General features: G+C 35.9%; 2 protein-coding genes across 3 annotated transcripts in view; both read left to right on the top strand.

Moving 5' to 3' along the window:
• Window positions 1-21,837, top strand: part of LOC136039317 (actin-related protein 2/3 complex subunit 4) — a 291,440-nt gene that overhangs the window by 174,667 nt on the left and 94,936 nt on the right. The gene's annotated exons all lie outside the window — the stretch shown is intronic.
• LOC136039310 (protein disulfide-isomerase-like) overlaps window positions 1-21,837 on the top strand; it is a 51,754-nt gene that overhangs the window by 27,115 nt on the left and 2,802 nt on the right. Inside the window, exons 7-9 of one of the 2 annotated variants that reach the window (XM_065722920.1) lie at window positions 992-1,162; window positions 6,128-6,256; window positions 13,918-14,007. In XM_065722920.1, coding sequence (XP_065578992.1) covers window positions 992-1,162; window positions 6,128-6,256; window positions 13,918-14,007 — 390 coding nt within the window. Of the gene's footprint in view, window positions 1-991; window positions 1,163-6,127; window positions 6,257-13,917; window positions 14,008-14,929; window positions 15,029-21,837 lie in introns of both variants that reach the window. The other variant, XM_065722919.1, reaches the window with a different exon arrangement.

The raw sequence follows: 21,837 nt of genomic DNA, 5'->3' as shown, positions 1-21,837 counted from the left end.
TCACTGACCGTCAGTTTTACCTTTCCTAATTCAGCTTTTAGATCATGATGGATTTTGATCAAGTCAGACTGTTCAGTAGTCGGAGGGCTTAGTCGCAGTGATAAAATAGTTAAATCATCAGCAAATTTAAAACGCTCACGTATTGTTGTTAAAATACGGTTAAAAACAATAAGAAAAGAAAGCGGGCCTAATTTAGTCCCTTGTGGCGAACCACAAAGAATATTTACAAATTCGGATGGCTCATGATCAGGAAGTTGGACACGCTGAGATCTTTCAAAAAGAAAACTAGCGAGCATTCGTACAACAAATGGACGGGCACCCATAGCCTTTGCTTCTTCCACAACTACATTATGATCAAGACTATTAAAAAGCCTTAACTATGTCTGCAAATTGGTTGTTATACCATCAAAGTAAGGCTAAAATGTATGTAATTAATTTGGATTAATAACGTATACCTTCAACTGCTGTAATTCAGCGAGTTATATTTTAAAGCATGATAATGCCAGTTTTTGCCCATTGGGCGAGTCAAACCATGATTCAACTTCCCTTAGTCCGTACCCCCCCCCCCGATTCCAGTACCAGTAAAACGCTGATTCCCCTCCCCCTTTTGATAAGGCCATGCCAGGGCATGATCTTTGACTTAGACTGTCTCTTGTTCCTCAGTCGTCGAGATCAAATATTTACCGACGAATTAAAGAAATTAGTTTCATTTTTGTGATGATTAACCCTACCGCGTGTCTATTTGTGACGTCTATGCAAATATTCGTCATTTTGTTTAAACTTGTTTGAAACACAGTAGTTGCCATAATTGTGGATGGTCCTTCTTATTTCTAAACTTTGCTGAAAACTTGTTTCTTATGAGGAAAGACCGACCACTCTAGCCAGATTTTGTTTGGGGGGGGGTTCTTTCTCTCCTCCCTCTCTCCCACATGCGTCTAAAAAAGGAAAAATGCCATGTGATGGTGTAATATTCATTTCACTTTTATTCCAGCCTCACCTCTTGTCTGAAGAAATTCCTGAAGATTGGGATAGCAAACCTGTGAAGGTTCTAGTGGCCAAGAATTTTCGTGAAGTTGTCCTTGATGAAACCAAAGATGTCCTTGTGGAATTCTACGCTCCGTGGTGCGGACATTGCAAACAACTTACGCCTATCTATGAAAAGGTAAAAAATTTTGTCAGTTGTCAACAGTTTGATGCTAAAACAAGCATAAAGAAAAGGCCAGCAGTAAAAAATAAGAAATTGGAGAAAGATAATAGAAAACTAAACAGAGGGGGATTTTTGGCACTTAAAGATGGACTTTGTATTAATTAATAGCTTTTAGCGCGACTGATAGGGATCATTTCTATCAAAATGCACTATGTTGAAAGCCAATGAAAATCCTGAAATGACACTTGATCCTTGTCAACAAGTCGTGGTAGAAACTGATATTTTTCTGAAAGTGAAATTGGAACATGTTATATTTTAATAAAAGAGAATCAAGCTTGGAATTTCAAATTTTTTGGATTCTTTTGCGAAAAAAATGGTATGACTTATTGACTTCCTCAAGGAATAATGAAAACTCATAACTCAAGTTCATTTTTGACAGGGGAAAAGAACAACACAAACCAAAATACTAGCTCCTTCTTGCGTTTACATAGCGAAGTTATTGTTATAAAACATCATTAAAAATATAGATTTACTTATTATTATCATCTATTTCTAATCTAATTTAGGCTGAAGATAGAGCCATTTTTTTAATATCGTGCAAAAGATATATTTGTGTATTTCTTTTATACTCGCATTTATTCTGCTAACAAACCTAGTCTTCTATAATTCTTCCTTCTACAATTCACAAAATATTGGGATAGAAATTTCTGTCTTCTTTCAGAAAATTTCTGGAGGAATCCAGAGCTTCAATTGAAACTCAAATCCTAATAATTCAAGATTAAACTTAAGTTAACTTTAAAAAACCAAGTTTTTTAAATAAAAATAAAAGAGCGAAGTTAAAATTAAAGACAAACAGAAATTATCTTCAGATGAGCGGGGAAGGGGTACTGCCAATGCCTTGTCCTGGATTATTGTTGGGAGGAGGGTACAAAAAACTTCAAAAACAGCATGAAAATTTTTATATGCAGTTTTACAAGTTTTGTTACTTTTTTTTACAAAAATTTCCAAGGGGTTTCAAATCTGGTTTCAAAAAGTCATATTTCTTCGAAAATGAAATACAGATTTAGTAAGCACTCGCAGTCACCAACTGTGCCTTCTAAAATGCTATATTTATACGCTATATATGTGCCTATATCTAAAAAGCTATATTTGTGCCTTCTAAAATGCTTTCAGTAAAGCATTAATCTAGCTCTAGCGTGAAGAGCAAGGGGTTTGGGGAGTTGGCAGTTCATCTTGTATATAGGCTGGTTTCTGTTGAAGTTTTAGTTTTAATGTGGTTCTTTACGTTCATTAACAAAAAACTTTTAATTGAATTGACAATACTGGGTTAACTACTTAGGCCTATTGCTGATGTCAACTATTATATTTTTAATGAGCTGCGACAGGATACCCAACAATTGTGAAATATTTAACATTGTTTTAAAATTTCATTATTAATTCGAAAATTTCAATTAATGCTTAGTGGCGAAGCCATAGAAGAGATTTAAAAGATGTTTTATGCAAATAATAATTCTACAGATTTTGATTTGTAATTAGAATTGATGGAGACATTTGAGAAAAACAGAAAAGAAACAGAAGACGATGACAGTGGAATTTTTCGAAACAAGGTTCATGGAGTTACTTATTTTTGTAGTTTTAGATTAACATCAATAATTTTTAATTTAATATAAAAGAATGGAAAATCACGTTTGAGATTTGATATCATAGAATAGATTATTGTGGTATCGTTAATTCATAGAATAGGTTATTGTGCTTTCCAGAAAGAAAGAAAACGCTCATAAAAATTTATGGATATCCTTTGTTTTATTTAGATGACTGTGCTTAGGATGACCCTTTATATAGTCTCTGGTTTATTTGTTACCCACTCGTATTCAAATTCTTAGACAAGTTCTAAATTTACTACTTCGTTGTCATATAGACTATTTTCTCGTGACTAATTAAAAAAAATGTCTTGAAAAAAGAAAATTTTGAGAAGTGAAGTCTATATTAAAACTTAAAATGGGCAGATACAAATTGGAATAATAATAGAAACTTAAGCAGAACAGAAATTAATACGAATGAAAAAAAAACTTAAGAAACTGAAACTAAAGTGAAGAGTCGAATCAAACTTTAAAAAAGGGATATTACAACGAGTGAATGAAGCTTGAAAATGAAAGATATTGGTATGACTGACTTAACGAAACCTAAAGCGAAACTTATGTCATTTAGTTTTTGGACTAAGAGGACCGAAATGTGGATGTAAAAGTAGGGGCGATGGAGGGATATTGGTTCTTTGAAAAATAGGGCCAAGTGTATTTTAATATACACAAAATTTTAGGCATGACTAAACCTCCTAAAAAGGCTCATTTTTATATTTAATCGCTCCAAAACTTATATTCATAAATCATCGAACCTTGGGACCCGAATGCGTAAGAGAAAAAGAAAAAGAAAATTTGGTTCCCCAAAATCTTCATAAAAATTTTTGTATTTAGACTCTCAAAAATGGTAAAAAAAATGTTCTTATTTGTTGTATTGGAACTATCAAGAATTGTTTCATGTCTAAGGTGATCAGACATTTCATTTTGAGACATAAAGGCGTTAGCGTGGCCATTAAATGAGTCCTAAAATCTGTTTTCACCGATCAGTTTAAAACCTACAACCGTAAGTCCCTGGGCCAACCTATAAGCCAAAAGACAATTTTATTTTAAGGTCTGGCACTTTTCCAAAAAAAATGACGTAAAAAAGGGTAAAAAAAAAACTATGATTGCCTCAAAACAAATCCTTAAGTATTTTGGTTGATAAGACCCTAATGTACGAGGAAAAAACAACCCATTGTTTTCCCACGGAAAAGGGTCAAGATTTTTTTTTTTCAAGCAAATACCGGCAAATTCCTGGGTAGGGTGCATCTTAGTCATGAGCAGCGTAATAGCCATACCTAAGTAAAATGAAATATGCCTTGAATGTATTATCTTTTTTTTTTATTGTCTCTACCAACATGAGAAACCTCGGGCTAAGGGACAGGGGATTTGAGGTGAGTTAACTCTCAAACAGCTTTAACAGTTCGTTAACCTGACTAGTTTTGATATTTAGAAGTGATAGGAGACGCTTCCATGATGGGTTAATTTCCGGGTAAATTGCCTACTAGCAGGGATAATTGCCCGCGGGCGTTTGAATTTGAAAAATTCCTTTCTTTTTGAATTTTCGCTAAAAAAAAAATCCCATGGATTGCCATCCCTTGATATTAAAAAAAGAGTTTTTTTATGAATTGTCCGGGAATATTCCAAGTAGTTCTCTTCTTCGTTTATTTTTGATATACTGTTTTGTTTTAGGAGTTACGACATGTAAATGAAACTAATTGAGGAATAATAAAGTAGATACGCCATTAAACTAGTTACAATTGCGATAAGAAAAAAAGTAGACTATAATATTTGCATTTCAAATAATCAGTATTGCAATCATCCTGTTTTGATATGTAAAAAGGCCATGGGAAATATTTGGGTTGGCAATTAAGTTAGTTATACGATTGATAAATTTACATACTGAAATAAACCAAATACAAACTTGTATATAATTTCAGGCCCTAGTAATGATATTAAAATTTAAGCCATGTTTTGTAATTTCAAATGTTGTTCTGATTCTTTTTTTTTTAGCTTACAGTGTGATTACTGCAATTTTTATCGTAATAAATGATGCATCTACAAAATGGGGACAAAAAACTAGAGAGTAAAGATCAGGGGATAGGGGTATTCTTTCTACCTACTGCTGAACTTTCACTCCCTCCTATCTACGTAATCTAGCATGACATACTCTTAAAAATATTCAAGGGCTATACTCCTGTTTGTTCTTGATTCGTCAGAAGCCAGTTGCAACCACTTTCTGTCTAATCTTATTAATGAAATGAGTATGGTTGATAAAGGGCTAATGCTGTCTGTGTATTAAGCCTAATCATTGGTCACTGTCGTTAGATAAGAGCTACAATATGTTTTAAGACTGTAAAACATTAGACCGCCATCAGGCAAGATCCATTGTCTATGTTTTTCCATCTCTTTATTAGGTGGCGGGGTAGGGAGTCTTCGGGTTCGGACTCAAAATGCCAAGATTCTCGAATTTTCCTACATTTTATTTTATGTATTCATCTCTTGTATTTCTTATACCCTCCCCCGTTCTCCTCCGTCCTTTTATTCTAGGGTAATTTATTTTTTTCTTCACTTCATGCTACTATGGTATTTACGTTTCATGTGATTCGAATGATCCGTAATCATGGGACAATCGAAATGAAGATTATGGTGCATAGAATTATCTTCCAATTATGGAATATTATCTTCCATAATCTTTCTTTCGATTATCCCATGATTACGGTTAATTCGAATCACATGGTAAATTGTGGGAAAAAAAAAATACTAAGGACAGCTCAACAAATTAATTTGATCATAAGGGAATGCAAATAAAGATCATTCATTTTGTTTTTTTGCTTTAATTGTCTTTAAATATAATAAGTGTCTTAAATATATAAATGTCTTAATATATCTCAAAATATATTAAAATAAAATATAATATATAAATAAAGTATATATAAATAAAGATATTAAAATATATCTAAAAATGTATTGAATCAAATTTCTGAAATATAAAATTCATAAATGTCTTTAATTGTCTTTGAATAGATATGTCTTTAAAATTGTCTAACAAAGTCTTTAAGGAGGGTAATTCATCTTCAAATATGAAGTAATCATTATTTCTTGTCATTTTGGTCATCTAAATAATAACACGTGTATTAAAAGCATCATTAGTTTTACTGAAAGTGAAGTATGTTCTATATATTACGTGGAAAGGTGAATGACTGTTTTCAGTTCATTCATTGGAACCTTAAACATGTCCTCCAACATGGCTAGTTCGTTTTGTGTTAGTTGTATTTTTTGGATAACACGAGGAGCCCTAAATTTTGCCATTTTAACAAACAGATACTTTAAATTTTCTTTGAATTATAATTTGTTTTCCTAGCTTGCCGAGAAATACAAGGACAACCAAAGTATTGTTATAGCCAAAATGGATGCCACTGTCAATGAATTGGAAGACACCAAAATTCAATCCTTCCCTACAATTAAACTGTACAAAAAAGGAGACAATAAGGTAAGAATGAACTTTATTCTAGCTCTTTTTATTTGATCTTCTTGTCTTGCTTAAATTCCTCCTTACTTCCACTCTGAACGATTATTTCTTTCCTTTGTTTCTGTTTATTTTGACTGGTGCACTACCCTTCCGTAAATAGACCAAGTTCTAATGGCATCCCTGCCAAGTGAAGAATGTTGCAAAAGTTTGTTGTATCCATTTCCAAATCTAAATGAAAATTACTCAAATATTATGGTTGCCAGGTTATTCAAGCTAATTTGTTCTTTGTTTCCTAAGATATAAGATGGTACCCTGACAAGGGTCCATAGTGAAAACTAATAATTTAAAAGCGCGTACGTTTCAATTTGATAGTAAAAAAAACGTATCAAGATTGATACAGTATGTCTCACAATAAATTCCCTCCATCAGTCAGATCGAAGTACGGTTCCCTGCTTGCCTCTCATGTTTTTTGCGCAACTCTGCCCGAATGAGCTAAAAAGTGTCAACCTTGAACTTGAAAATATTTGAATTTGGATTATTTAGTTATCTGATATCCCTACGGAATTTTATTGAAATATTTTCAGAATCGGAACTTGGATTATTTGACAGCTAATTATTCGAGTATAAATTCCTTTGGGATTTATGAATTAGCACCATCGTTTGGAAGGAAATTGATCGTGGACTTATTAATTAGTTGTAACCAGTAAAATTGTATACTGAATATAACACGAACCAGAGCTACTTATATCTGCCCTGGATGTGAGAGGTCGTGTGGGAAAAGTGTGACGATTCTGTGCTCGAAATGTCTTTTATGGTTCCATCCCCCCTGTGCTATAACCACACCAGTATTACGGCAAGAAAACCCTAGTTGGAAATGCAGCTCATGTGTTATTGCTGTTGTGACTGAGCACCCTGGAGCTGACACTCCTACTTATCAACAGGAAATAAAGATGAAGAAAGTTTTAATTTGAATGGTGAAGCTGTGAAGGTTGTGTCTCAGACAATATATTATGGGATTCCATCGAACGGAAGATGGAGCAATCATATTTCGAAGATGGCAAATCGAGGAAAAGCAGCAATGGCAATGCTGTTCAGGAACAGTAATTTGACGGGGATAGGTGACTTAAAGATGCACAAAAAGTGTTCAACTCAAAAATAAGGCCAATCCTCCACTATGGAGGGGAAGTATGGGGCCTAGAAGTGGCAAATTCATTAGAAACTCTACATCTACAATATTATAAACGAATGCTAGGTCTGCACGCCACAACTCACACACTTTTCATCAAGGGAGATTTGGGACTTTTCTCCATGAGAAAACATAGACAGATCCAATTAATTAAGTTTTGGCTGAAAATACTGCAATGTCCCTCTTCAAGACTCACCAGAGCAGCGTATGATGAATTACTTACCCTGGGACAAAAATCGTCATGGCCCTTCCATGTCAAAAAACTACTGGACAGCACAGGTCTATCGTATGCATGGAAAGGAGGAGAGGGCCCAATCTCAGATCAAAAAGCCTTTCTGTCAGAGATCCAAACAAGGCTGGAAGACCAAGAAATTCAGAAATGGTGGAATGACCTTAGCCAGTCGGAAAGCTTAAGTTCTTACTATGAGGTGAAAGAAAATTATGGTGAAGTTATATTTTAAATTAGGGATTCCAAAAGAATCCCTGAGGTCTTGGATGCAGGTGCGAGCAAACTGTCTCCCTCTTCACAGTATTTGGAAAAATTTGTGTCACCCGGAAATGCGGTATACTTGTCCAATTTGCGGTGATCTTGATGGGCTAGACCATTTTCTTTTTAGGTGTCAGGGGCTAAATGAGCTAAGAGGGAGCTTTCTTGGGATGGATGGTCGTGAGCCCCTTCTTGGAACTTTGAAGTCGACGTCGAAAATAAATATAGTAGCAGTGGCAAATTTTGTCCGGAAGGGTCTTGTTATTCGAAACTCGATTGTTACATAATTTAGTTTGTTTGTTGTTATATATGTATGTATACGGCCTGAAAAATGGCTTTAAATACAGTCATTCATTCATTCATACTCTGTCGTTAACCTCAACATGTTTTCCCCACGTTTGGAGAACCCATCCCCTCAAATTGTGCCAATAGTTGGGAGAGTTGCCTTTCAAAAGACAATTTAATCCTGCAACTTGAAAAAAGATCCGCAGCATGGAAGTAAAACTTAAATCTTAAGTCCGATCCCTGTTGATGAAACAGACCGAAATCGACGCTCTGAATTTACAGCAATTCGAAAAAATTTGTGACAGTGTCGTAAAAATGGCCGAAGGACTAGGAATTACCGAAAGACGAGAAACTAAGAAAAAGTGTTTCTTTTTTATGTCAACTGGTGCATGCAAACTTGATGAATAATTTCCGTTTATTCACTAAAACAAAACTGTTACCGATAAGAAGAAACAACCAAATCAAAATATTTTTTTTTTATTATTATTTTTCAACTAGAAAAATAACTTGGTATTTCAAAGGAGGTTCCTGCAACATAAACGACAACTGTAAGTTTCGACACATATACCGAAAATACAAACTGAAAAAGTGCAAAGGAACAACTTGTAATTTCGTTCATGTCGATCTCTGCCCTAATGTGCAGTTTTGCTCATAGTGCTAGTACTTTAAAATGTCGCATTAATCGTTTGGCGCCTTTTAAGTATTTTCACCGATTGTCTCGTTTTAATCGTTTTAACCGTGATCCAGGTTTCGATTATAATATGCCAAGCCATAGCCAGGTTGTTTATGAGGGTAATGTTTCACGCAATAATCCTAAACCCGAGCCACTGCCAAAAAACTTGTCGAGGTGAAGGGGCCAACAGCTGAGTCAAAGAAACCCGCCTTTTCGGTTTCCCTACCCCCCAGTCGTGCCCACGGCAACTTTTTAATACCAAAATCGCGTTACTTGATCCCTTCTTCGTAGAAGAAGGGATCATATCTCTCCATATGATCCCTGCATATCTCTCCAGTCCACCTTGGAGCTCTCCCCTTCCTCCTTCCCCATCAACCCTCCTTCAATCCCTAGATCTATTCTTCCTAAAATATCAGCCTCCCGCTTTTTGACTGTAAGCCAAGACATTAGAAAACCTGTTAGTAACAGGTTTTCGCCATTAAAAGAAACTAATCTTGCAGAACAGTTGGAACACCAGGAAACTTTTATCCGTGTCTCTCTCAATTTACCATAACTTTTAAAACTGTACTTCTTCCCCCCCACTTCAAAACCGGTTTAGTAGTCTCTCGGTCTAGGGTGGTGAGTTCGAGCCTTACGCCAAACCTACCCACAATACCCTGAATGATAATCTTTCACTTTTAGGTGATATTCTCTAGTTCCAGCATTAACTCTAATACTTACACCTCGCCAAAATTGCACACAATGAATTTTTTTGAAAAATCTGTTGTTAAAGAGTTTGATAAAAAACGTAATCATTTCCCCGTTTTCCTCCTTATTGGTGGGCAAACCGAACGCCAAAAGTTTGAATGTTGAAAGTCAGCTGAGTTAGAAGCAACAGCAAAAATGAACAATACTGATATAATTGCAATTACTGCAGTCCAGGGACAAAATCCAGATCTCCTAAAAATGACTGGTTTTCAGGAGTTTATAAAGCTACGCCCGGTTGACCACCCACTGGGGGGAAATGAGGAGAGTAATGATTTTCGCAAAGAATTTTCCTACCCCCATCCATGTGCCAGGACTAGGTGATTGTGATGGAATCATTTGGATATCTACTTAGCCCAAATGCCTGTCTCGGTCTTGCACTAATTTAATCATTTAATTATTCACCCGGACAGAATGCTTGTTCTCGTCGTAATTTTCGTGACAGGCTACAAGCACGTCTTGACTTTGTGATGACAAAGTATCCAAATGCCGGCATATTTATAGCGGGAGACGCAAACAAACCAAGTCTGAATCATCTGTGCAAAGATATTAAGCTTAAGCAAATTGTTGATTTCCCTACTACAAAAGGTGGGACCAGTTTGGATGTTATTTGCACCAACCTTAAAACCTTTTAATATACTCCAACTACCCTTCCTCCCCCCTTGGTGGTAGCTATCATTTCATGCCACAATTGAAACCACTGCTAGTTTTAAAACAAATTACTCAGTTTCTGAATTTTTGCACTGGCTTTTTGATTTTGGATCTTGGATTGCGTCTGGAAGTTTGGATGATGTTTTGTCGTGTGTAAATTTTAATTCAAAGGTTAGTTTGTTTCGAATAAAATTAATGACAAATTAGCAAAATTGTTTCCCAGGGGTTACCAAGAAGGTTTGTTCCCCAGATAAACCTTACATTAATGAAAAAATAAAAGGACTAATCCATTTGAAACTAAAACTTTCGCCTTGGAAAGATAGATGATGCCTCAACCTTCCGTAAACAAATAGAGAAAGAAATGTGTCGTTCTGCTTCTCGTTATGGTAAGAGTAAATTGAATTGCTTACAACAGAGCAAACCTCAGAAATAGTTTCAGAAAGTGAAATAAATAGGGGGTCGCTCGTGCAAGAACCTTGATTTCCTTCAGGATGAACTGCCTGGACAGACAGCCAATGAGGTGAATAAACACATAGCTAGCATTGTGCAAGCGTTCCCCCATCTCTCGGAAAACCATCTAATCCTTGAAACTCTAAAAGATAAAATCCCAGAATTTTCAGTGTAGCAAATAATAGAAAAAAATACAGAAACTGAAAAAACTAGTATTTGACCCATCGATACCCCAATTTATCTTATAAAAGTATTCTCTGATAATTTATCAACACATCTTGTTAGTAGTTTTTAATGATATTAGTAATTCCGGATGTTGCCCCTCGTGCTGGAAGCTGGACTATATTATTCCAATCACCTTGACTCTAGTTTTCTCAAAACTGTGCGAGGGTTTCTTAGCTAATTAGTTAAAGGCAGAGATTCTTGAATTTATTGACTTAGAACAGTTTGGAAACCTGAAGGAGACATCTATTTCACACTACCTTGTTAGTTTTCTTGACACCTTTCTTAAAAATCTAGAAAACCCTGATACTTTGGCTGAACCTTTTATTAATTGATATCCAGAAAGCGTTCAACCTAATTGACCACAATATCTTTTGTAAATAACCGCTGACGGAGTTTCCAGTGAGCCCATTTCTTGTTAAAATTATTGCCTCCTTTTTAACAAATCGTTTTCAAGTGCTTAAATATAAAAATGTTTATTCCAATCCCCTTCCTATATTTTGTGGTTTCCCCCCAGGAAACTCTGATGAGTCCCATTTTATTCCTTATAATGGTTAATAGCCACAGGACTGACCACACAGAGCGATGGAAGTATGTGGACGATATGTCTCCACTTGAGGTTTGCCGACAAAATATTAAAAGCTCAATTATGATACTACTTGATGATGTCACTTCTTTGTCGAAAATGAAAGTTAACGCTTATAAATTGTCAGTTATTGCAGTTTTAAAATCATCCCCTGCTTTCACAAACCTCACTCTTCCGAAAATCTCTATCACATGCATTAAACTATTTGGGGGACAATTACTAACGACTCGAAGCGGGATGCCCGTGTTCAAAACATCCTCAAGCGAGCTTCCCCTTCGGTTTTCCTTCTAAAATTCTAGTTAAATTTTCTTGTCTTTCGAAGGATCTTTTCCAACTTTATTGCTCTTTTTTCGGCCAATACTGTAGTTTGTGTGTCCAGTTTGGCATTTCGGTCTTTCTACTGGCTGAAAAATGTCACTTTTTTGGGTTTTTTAATAGTTTTTATTCTCTTTTCTCTCGTATTCCTAGTTTGTTTTTTTGTTGAAAACTGATATAGTATAGGAATCTATCTTAGGTAAAGGGGAAGGGGGTTAATTCGGTAAACGATAACGTTCCAGATTTACATGAACTATATTACTTGAAATATGTAAAAACTGATGGGGAGGTCGTAAACGTCTTGAGATTCGGTATTTTAATTTTTTATTATATTTTTTTTTTGGCAGAAGAGACAGATATAGTGTCTTTATCGATTTGTATTCCTAAAATATGGTTGAAAGACCGAAAAAATTACATTATAAGTACAATTTTAGCACATGAGTAGTTTTTTTTATATTTTTAGCTGTGGCTTTTATTTTATTTTTCGCTTGTAACTTGAAAAATCTATAAATAAGATTTAAATAATAAGTCGCAAAAAGGTGTCACGTTCTATTTTTAACGTTTCTCCAGGCTCCTTTAATTAGTTGGACAATAAACTATGTTGGTTTTGACGCTTCAGGTATTTGGTTATGTGCTTTTGGCAACCAACATGTTATTATTTAGATTTGTTTATGAGAAGAAATCATTGTGAACTGTGTCAAGATAATGAATAGTGCTGTATTCATTCCTTTCAATTCTTTTATATCCCTATCTGTCTTCTTTTTCACTTTCCTTCCTTTATTTCAATGAATGATTATTTACAAATTTTATATGAATCAACGAATGTTTTTTTTTAAAGTTGATATGTGCTCAAATCTATATATTAAAAAAAAAAATGCATTTTTTCTCTGTTTTAGTTTCAATAGGGCTAGTAGGGTAGTGTTTTTAGCCACCTAAGACTAAGACCACTCCAACTCGTAAATTGCAAGATTGGACGGACGTTAATGCCTGCTGTCTCCATTATATGCACTAGGCTCAGAGTGGCATTTCTCTCCTTGTGTTTCTTCTTTTCCACATGAAAAGCCGTAACGTAGGCTTAAAATATTCGTTTATTACCTGAAGGAGGAAATGCCTTGAATTGAGTATTTTCAAAACAACTTTGTTCCGCGACATCCATCTCGAACAATTTACTTTAGTAGACTTTTCCATTAAAGCCATATGCTCACTGCTTATAGCAGAGATTCAACAGGTGTTCAAGGTCTAATGACTAAACTTAGTAAAGAACTACCGGCATATGGGCCACCTGGTATATGGGTGACGTCCCAGAATGTTTTATTACTATTATTTTAGTCTTGTATGGTTTAAAATCTTCTCTAATTTTTAATTTTGTATGTTAATTGTTCGATGCTTTATTACTGGGCTGAGTTGAGTATTAAATCATTCAAGTTAGGGATTGAGGGTAGACTACTTGGATTCAGAGAAATTTCTTAAAATATTTATAGTCTTCCTGCCTAAGGGTTTTTTAATGTATCTGTTGAATATATTGAAATGCTGAATTTTGTCTCATAAACACACACACACACAAAACGAAAATGAAAATGAGAAAACGTTGAACTGCAAACCTCACTGCATACCACTACCTCTCCAAAACTCGGATTATGGGACGACCTCAGTTTGGGAACGCCTTCTCTTATTTTGATAGTTCACTTTACATCTGCTTTCTTCTTGTATAAGAAGATAGCCTGTTTTTTCGTATTTTCTTTCTTTTCTTTTCTTAACTGGTCAGAAGGCCTCGCTTCATGTTCTTCTCAAAGGCTTGTCACCAATCTCTGAAGAAAATTACTTGACAGATCATCCAAAAATTACTTGAAAGAAAGTTGTACCTAAAAACGATAAATTATTTAAGTTCTTCTCTTTTTTTAAGTCAGCGAGCCTTTCTAAAGCTTCCGGATGACTTCGAAAAAGACATTCAAGTTAAAAATAAATTCAAAAAAAAGGGGGGGGGGTATAACTGGAACTAGCTATTTATTGCTAGAGGTAGTGACGCTGCATGCTTGTCAAGTTCAATTACATTTTCGAGTTTAAAGAAATCTTTGCCATTCAGGTTGTGGAATACAATGGTGAACGCACCTTAGAAGGGATGTCCAAATTTATTGAAACTGGTGGAGTATACGGACAGGCTGCTCCTGACGAGGTATTGAACTGCATGAAAAATTTTATCTGTAGCTCTCAGTCTTCAGCATTTTTGTAGATACATTAGCTTTGTCTTTGCCTAACCCAGAAGAAGTTGGTTATGGGTATGCTACATAGACTATACATAAGGGTATATCAAGCTTTTTCAAGAATTTTGAAAGTTTATTTTTGATCAGAATTTAATTGTTACCTTCTTTGAAGTATCCTTTGTTATCCTAAAAAATGAACCAATTGTATTCTTTTCTTTAACTTATGGTTGTTTTGAGTTCCAATTTTTGTAGTGTATCTAAACCCTATAACTTATTCAATAATAAGTTGGTTCGGGCTGGAAGCTACTATATAACTAAACATTAACTAGCCCTACGTTAAGCGATCATTATACTTCTTTCCTTTATTCCGTCTAAGAGATCACTGTCAGTTCAAATTGAAGATAGATGCAATTTCTATGTCAAATCATCCAAATTTCTGTTTCGTTTCAAACTATGAAACAGTACTTTTCTTTTTTGAGATTGTCATTTTCTTTTATAACGGGGACCTAATTATTGTAGGGAAAAAAGAAGAGGAAATGGTTGATTAAGATTTTGCTTACCCACTTTTATTTGGAGTTTGCTCTAAAATAACTAGATAGAAGTCACCAGCTTTTGCTGGGATATTTGAGATAAGTAACTTAAAGAAATCCATTATTGCATAATTGTGTACCATATTGATATATTTGCTTTATAAGTTTCTGATTGTGAATTGTGATAAATGGTGTTATTAATATCTGATCTCAGCAGTGATTTTTTTGGTAGATACACAGAAGGTATACCCTATGTATGATCAATAGTAAACCCATAGTCAAGCCCTAAATCTTTCTATGAGCTATGCTTATGTAGAGTTGTGCTAACTAATTGCATGTATTTTTTGTTTTGCTAACTTTGTAGGTTGTGGATTACAAAGAGAAAAGGACCCTTGAGGCCTTTGTGAAGTTTATTGCAGATGAAACTGGAATAGTCGTTGAAGAGCCTACTCCAGAAGCTAAGGTATGTAAAGTTTACGACCGCTGTAACAGTTATGGTGCGTACTAATGCGATTGGTACCTACGCCTATAGACAAAACATATTTTAGGGGCCTGGTTGTGTATTGCCAGGGGCGAATAAAGGATCCATCATAAGGGGACCAGTGAAAATCGGCTCTCCTATTTATATTTTCGAACCTTCCCTTTCCCCCTGTATTTAGTGCAACTTTCGACTTGTAAGGCGAAGATATGCCTTAAACCCACCCTGCCTATCACGAAGGTACTTCTTAGTTGATTACGGTGTCTAAGTCTGAAAAGCAAGACCTTTCAAACGAGAAGGCTCACTTTAGCTCAGAAATTATGAAGTCCAAATTAAAAAGTTTATTACAAAAGAATTGACTAGCGGTCTGTGGCATAATTCAAAAACTAAAAGCTACCTCTCAAGTTACAAATAGTACCTTACAAGCAAATCTTAATGTAACAGTAAAAGATAGCAACTTTCTTAGCAAAAGCTCAGAAGTTGGTTTGTACAGTTTTTATTTCTGGTGCATGCTTAAGAGCCCTAACTTTTATTTCCCCAGTGGTCTTGTCTAAGTTTTATGAACTTCAGATAATTTACAGACAATATCAAGTATTTTCACTAATGATTCATATTTAGGTTTTTGTCTTTTAGCTCTCTTGCCACACGTCAATCAATGTCTCAATGTCTACAATCATTACTATACATAGTTTCATCGTGTCAGAACGTCGTTAGTGCTCACAATTTTTCACAGGAGATGTGAACATTTTCTTAGGTGGGGGAGGGGGGCAGATGCGCTAATAAACGCAGATGAGGGTCCTAATTTAAAATTTACTGTTTGTCATATACTTCAGGTCAAAATACCGTAAAATGTATGCTTTATTATAAAATAAGTTTTAGTGTTATTCAACGTTGTTGATGCCAAGGATTTTTATGGCACTTGGTATTAACCAAGTGACATATAAAAATCGCCAATTCTGTCGGTCCCGGTTTTGCTACTTTGGGCACTTCCAGGCAAGCTATGACGATGAAATTTGGCAAGCGTATCAGCTACCGGACCAGATTAAATTAGAAATAATCGTTTTCCCGATTTGACCATCTGGGAGGGAGTGGGGGCCCGGTTAATTCGCAAAAAAATAGAAAAAATGAAGTATTTTTAACTTATGAGCGGGTAATTGGATCTTAATGAAATTTGATGTTTGGAATGATATTGTGTCTCAGAGCTATTATTTTAAATCCCGACAGGATCTGATGACATTGGGGGCAGTTGGAGGGAGAAAGCCTAAAGTCCCGGTTTTGCTACTTTAGGCACTTCCAGGTAAGCTAGGACGATGAAATTTCGCAAGCGTATCAGGGACCGGACCTGATTAAATTAGAAATAGTCGTTTTCCCGATTTGGCCATCTGGGGGGGGGGGAGTGGGGGCCCGGTTAATTCGGAAAAAAATAGAAAAAATGAAGTATTTTTAACTTATGAGCGGGTGATTGGATCTTAATGAAATTTGATGTTTGGAATGATATTGTGTCTCAGAGCTCTTATTTTAAATCCCGACCGGGTCTGATGACATTGGGGGGAGTTGGAGGGGGAAACCTAAAATCTTGGAAAACACTTAGAGTGGAGGGATCGGGATGAAACTTGATGGGAAAAATAAGCGCAAGTCCCAGATACATGATTGACATAATCGGAACTGATTCGTTCTCTTTGGGGTAGATGGGGGGGGGGGAGTAATTCTTAAAAAGTAGAAAAATGAGGTATTTTCAACTTACGAACGGGTGATCGTATCTCAATGAAATTTGATGTTTAGAAGGATATCGTGTCTTAGAGCTCTTATTTTAAATCCCGACCGGATCTGGTGATGGGGGCGGGGGCGGGGAGTTGGGAGTTTGAAACCTAAAACTTGGAAAACACTTAGAGTGGAGGGATCGGGATGAAACATGGTGGGAAAAATAAACACAAGTCCTAGATAGATGATTGACATAAACGGAACGGATCCGCTCTCTTTGGGGTAGTTGGGGGGGGGGGGGTATTTCTGATAAATTAAAAACAATGAGGTATTTTTAACTAACGAACGGGTGATCGGATCTCAATGAAATTTGATATTTAGAAGGATATCGTGGCTCAGAGCTCATATTTTAAACCCGACCGGATCTGGTGACATTGGGGGGGGGGAGTTGGGAGGGGGAAACCTAAAATTTGGAAAACACTTAGAGTGGAGGGATCGGGATGAAACTTGGTGGGGAAAAACACGAGTCCTAGATACTTGATTGACATAACCAGAACGGATCCGCTCTCTTTGGGGTAGTTGGGGGGGGGAGGGTTAATTTTGAAAAATTAGAAAAAAGGTATTTTTAACTTACGAACGGGTGATGGATCTCCATGAAATTTGATATTAGAAGGATATCGTGTCTCAAAGCTCTTATTTTAAATCCTGATCAGATCTGGTGACATTGGGGGAAGTTTGGGGTGGGGAAACCTAAAATGATGGAAAAGGCTTAGATTGGAGGGATTGGGATGAAACTTGATTGGAAAAATAAGCAGAAGTCTTGCATTCGTGATTTACATAATTGGAACGGATCCGCTCAATTGCGGGGGGGGGGGGGTAATTCTGAAAAATAAGAAAAAATGACGTATTTTTAACTTAGGAAGGAGTGATCGGATCTTCATGAAACTTCATATTTAGAAGGATCTCGTAACTCAGATCTCTTATTTTAAATCTCAACCGGATCCAGCGTAATTGGAGGGGGGGTAGTTGAGGGGAACCAGAAATCTTAGAAAATATTTAAGAGGTGAGATCAGGATGAAACTGGATGGGAAGAATCAAAACCTGTCTAAGATACATGACTGACATAACTGGACCGGATCTGCTCTCTTTGGTGGTGATATTTAGAAGGATCTTGCGCTTTAAAGCTCTAATTTTGAATACCGATCAGATCCTGTGACATTCGGGGAAGTTGGAGGGGGAAACCGGAATTCTTGGAAAACGTGAAAATTGGGGTATTTTTATTTTACGAAAAGGTGATCGGATCATAATGAAATTTGATATTTAGAAGGAATTCATGTCTCAGAGCTCTTATTTCAAATCCCGACCAGATCTTTTGACATTGGGGGGAGTTGGAGGGGGAAATCTTGGGAAAACACTTGGAGTGTAGGAATCGGGATGAAGCTTGGTGGATAGAATAAACAAATGTCCTTGATACGTGATTGACTGAACCATACTGGATTCGCTCTCTTTGGGGGAGTTGAGGGGAGGGGTTCAGTGATTTGGCGAGTTTGGTGCTTCTGGACGAGCTAAAACGATGAAAATTGGTAGGCGTGTTAGGGAGCTTCACAATTTGACTTGATAAAATTGTTTTCCCAGATTCGACCATCTGGGGGGCAAAAGGGAGAGGAAAAATTAGAAAAAATTAGGTATTTATAACTTACGAGTGGGTGATCGGATCTTAATGAATTTTGATATTTAGAAGGACTTTGTGACTAAGAGCTCTTATTTTAAAACTTGACCGGCATTAAGCCTCATATTTTCCTTTTTAAATCAATCTATTGATTTATAGAATTTTGCTAGAGCTCATACCATATGATCTCTTGGCTCTTAGCTCTTCTTGCCTCGTCACAAGTGCCATATGAGCTCTTAGCTCTTGTTTTTCTTGTTAAGCATTTGGATTAATGCAAGATGCTCCTTTTATTTACCAAGAAAAAATATTAAAAGAAACCAATTGGATGAGGCCAATAATAATAATAAGAAATGAATGAAAAAAGGAATTTTCTATTAAGTATCCCGAAACCAACTGACTAGTCCACAGTATAAGTATATACCAATAGCGAAATTTTTTTCCAAACATGACACACATTTCATAGCGGGTAATTAGGGTCTGAGCATATACGTCAGAGCCATAGTTTCAGTTGCTACTTGTTTTTTTTGGGTAGTTTGAATAGGAGAAGTTGTAGAAACTTCAAAAGGAGTCCATTCTCTCGGAAATTGACAGGACTAGTTCCCTTTCAGATAGTTGAAGGTGATTGAAGGGCACCCCCTCACCCTCCCCACGCTAATCATTACCCCAAACACTTCATGTATCTTGTGGTTTTAGATCTGAGTTAGAAATTTTCAATGGAGAGTATAGGACTTTTTGTTACTGTATATTATCTTTGCTATGGACTAGTCGAATTTCAATTATCCGTAGAAGTTGTACTGTTACCAGTGTTGCCAACTTATTAATTCATGAATATGTCCCCTGAGCATCCAAAAAGATGTCATTTTTAGCTAAATTGTGGCCATCTTGAAATCTCAAAAACTAGAGGATATTCTTTTAACAGTCGTTTTATTGACCAAAACATGCTTTTTTAACCTATATCAGAGCAGAAAATATTCAGTCAAAATGAGTTGGTGTACTATGAAATCCATATAAACATTTAAATTTCTTTACTTGGAGAAAATCCTCTTGTATCTGGCAAAATCTATATGCAAAAAAAGAAAGAAAAAGCATTGCCTTTTTCTAAAAGAAAGTTACATTTTTTTTTACGAAAATATATATCCAGCTGTGAAATGTTATGTTTTATTTCATGCTTTTACAAAATGTGCTCCTCTTTCTTACCCTTCTATGTCCCAAATTTGTAAATTGTGTCATTTTTTGGCCGTTTGGTCACTGTGTCCCAGTGCATGGGAATGTATCCAACCGGCAACCCTGATTGTCACTCTGTAGCATTACGTCACAGTTTTTCGATTAGCTATTTGCTATGTATCTCAGCTGTTACGTTACATTAAAAAAAGACTCATATAAAACTAAAGATTGGAGTTTAAACTAAAAACGAAAAAAAGTTGTTGCTTCGAATCGTATCCCATATGTATCGTAAAACTAGTGCAAACAAACCGAAGGATGGTTTTCCCCTATGTTTACAATGTTGTACAAAATTTGCGGTTTATGTAACCTACAGAAAATAACAGACTAATCTATAAGGCATTCCATATTCTTTTATCGACCACTATATTGGCAAATTTTGGTATGCAATTTTAATTCTCTTAAAAAAATCAAACAAAAAAAAAACAAATTTTATTTTAGTCACAGAAAGCCGTTAGACAGTACAAAAATCGCTCAGACTATTCGACTATACGAAGTATCATTTTTATACAATCCTGATAAAGGCTTATGGGAGCTTTGCCTCTCACTCAGACTATCTGTCTTGGCTCTTTCTCCAATTAGCCATGGCTCGATTTTAATTCAAACCTTTCTGGTTTAAATTAAAAACAAGCATGGCATAAGCCATTTTGAGGAATGTAAACAAAAATGATGACATTTTCACTTGCTGATAGATTTCACTTGCTCATCCTTCCATCCTAGGGTAGAACTAAGGTAAATTACAGAATTAAGGAATAATCGAGATTTCTGGCTTGATTCATGACGGGCAATGTCCTCTGGGTTTGTATGCAAAACAGACTGTTGATGTAATATCATTAGCTAGTAAAACAATATTTTGAAGCATAGAAAACATACGGTACTTATCGGTTATATAATAGACACTCGGGAAGTGAAGTTCGATTAATGCTACATTAGGGGGGGAAGGGGTAAAGCATAGCATATATTAAATGTGTAAACTAACCATTGCTATATCTAATATATGCTATGCTTTACCCCTACCCCCCTCCTTACGTGCAAACATATAACCCAAACTTTTGATAAAGCTAATGAAATAAAACAAAAATTTGGATGAAAATATAATACTTTTGTTTTGAAATTACAACTTAGAATTATGTACCCAGAACGCAGAAATGTCGTTAAGAATCGCGTTAAAAGGAGGCAAATCCCAAATCTTAACTTGAACATCCGTTCGTGGTAACGAACTAGTAAGGAGCGACCCGGCTCAATAGTAACCAAAACTCTAGAAAATGGAATTTTGTTACCAATAGCTACATCAAAAGAATCGCATTTTAATGCTGATTTTAAATATATAAGTTTCATCAGGTTTAGTTTTACTCATCAAAAGTTACGAGCCTGAGAAAATTTGCGTTATTTTAGAAAATAGGGGGAAACACCCCCTAAAAGACATTGAATCTTAACGAAAATTACACCATCAGATTCAGCGTATTAGAGAACCCTACTGTAGAAGTTTCAAGCTCCTATCTACAAAAATGTGGAATTTTATATTTTTTGCCAGAAGGCAGATCACGGATGCGTGTTTATTTGTTGTTTTTTTTTTTTTTTTTCAGGGGTGATCGTATCGACCCCGTTGTCCTAGAATGTTGCGGGAGGGCTCATTCTAACGGAAATGAAAAGTTCTAGTGCCCTTTTTAAGTGACCAAAAAAATTGGAGGGCACCTAGGCCCCCTCCCACGCTAATTATTTTCTCAAAGTCAACGGATAGCCATTTTACTCAGCATAGTCGAAAAACCTTGTAACTATGTCTTTGGGGACGACTTATTCCCCCAGAGTCCCCGTGGGAGGGGTTACAAGTTCAAAACTTTGACCAGTGCTTGCATATAGTAATGGTTATTGGGAAGTGTACAGGCGTTTTCAGGAGGATTGTTTGGTTGGAGGCAGGGGTTGAGAAGAGGGGGATATGCTGGGGGAACTTTCCATCGAGGAATTTGTCATGGGGGAAGAAAATTTCCATGAAGGGAGCGCAGGATTTACTAGCATTGCTTAAAAAAAAAAACAAGGAAAAAATAAATATGAAAAAGTGGAAGTAAGCAGCAGCATTAAAACTTAAAACGAACAGAAATTATTACCCATATGAGGAGCTCACCTTCTCCTAATACCTCGCTCTTTACGCTGAAGTATCTTTAGTAATTTCAACTATTTATTATGTGGCTTTTGTGATTCAGGG

The sequence above is a fragment of the Artemia franciscana genome, chromosome 19 (genome assembly GCF_032884065.1).
Source record: "Artemia franciscana chromosome 19, ASM3288406v1, whole genome shotgun sequence".
NCBI lineage: Eukaryota > Metazoa > Arthropoda > Branchiopoda > Anostraca > Artemiidae > Artemia > Artemia franciscana.
Note: the sequence above shows the minus strand (reverse complement) of the source record. Positions and strands in the feature narration are given on the sequence as shown.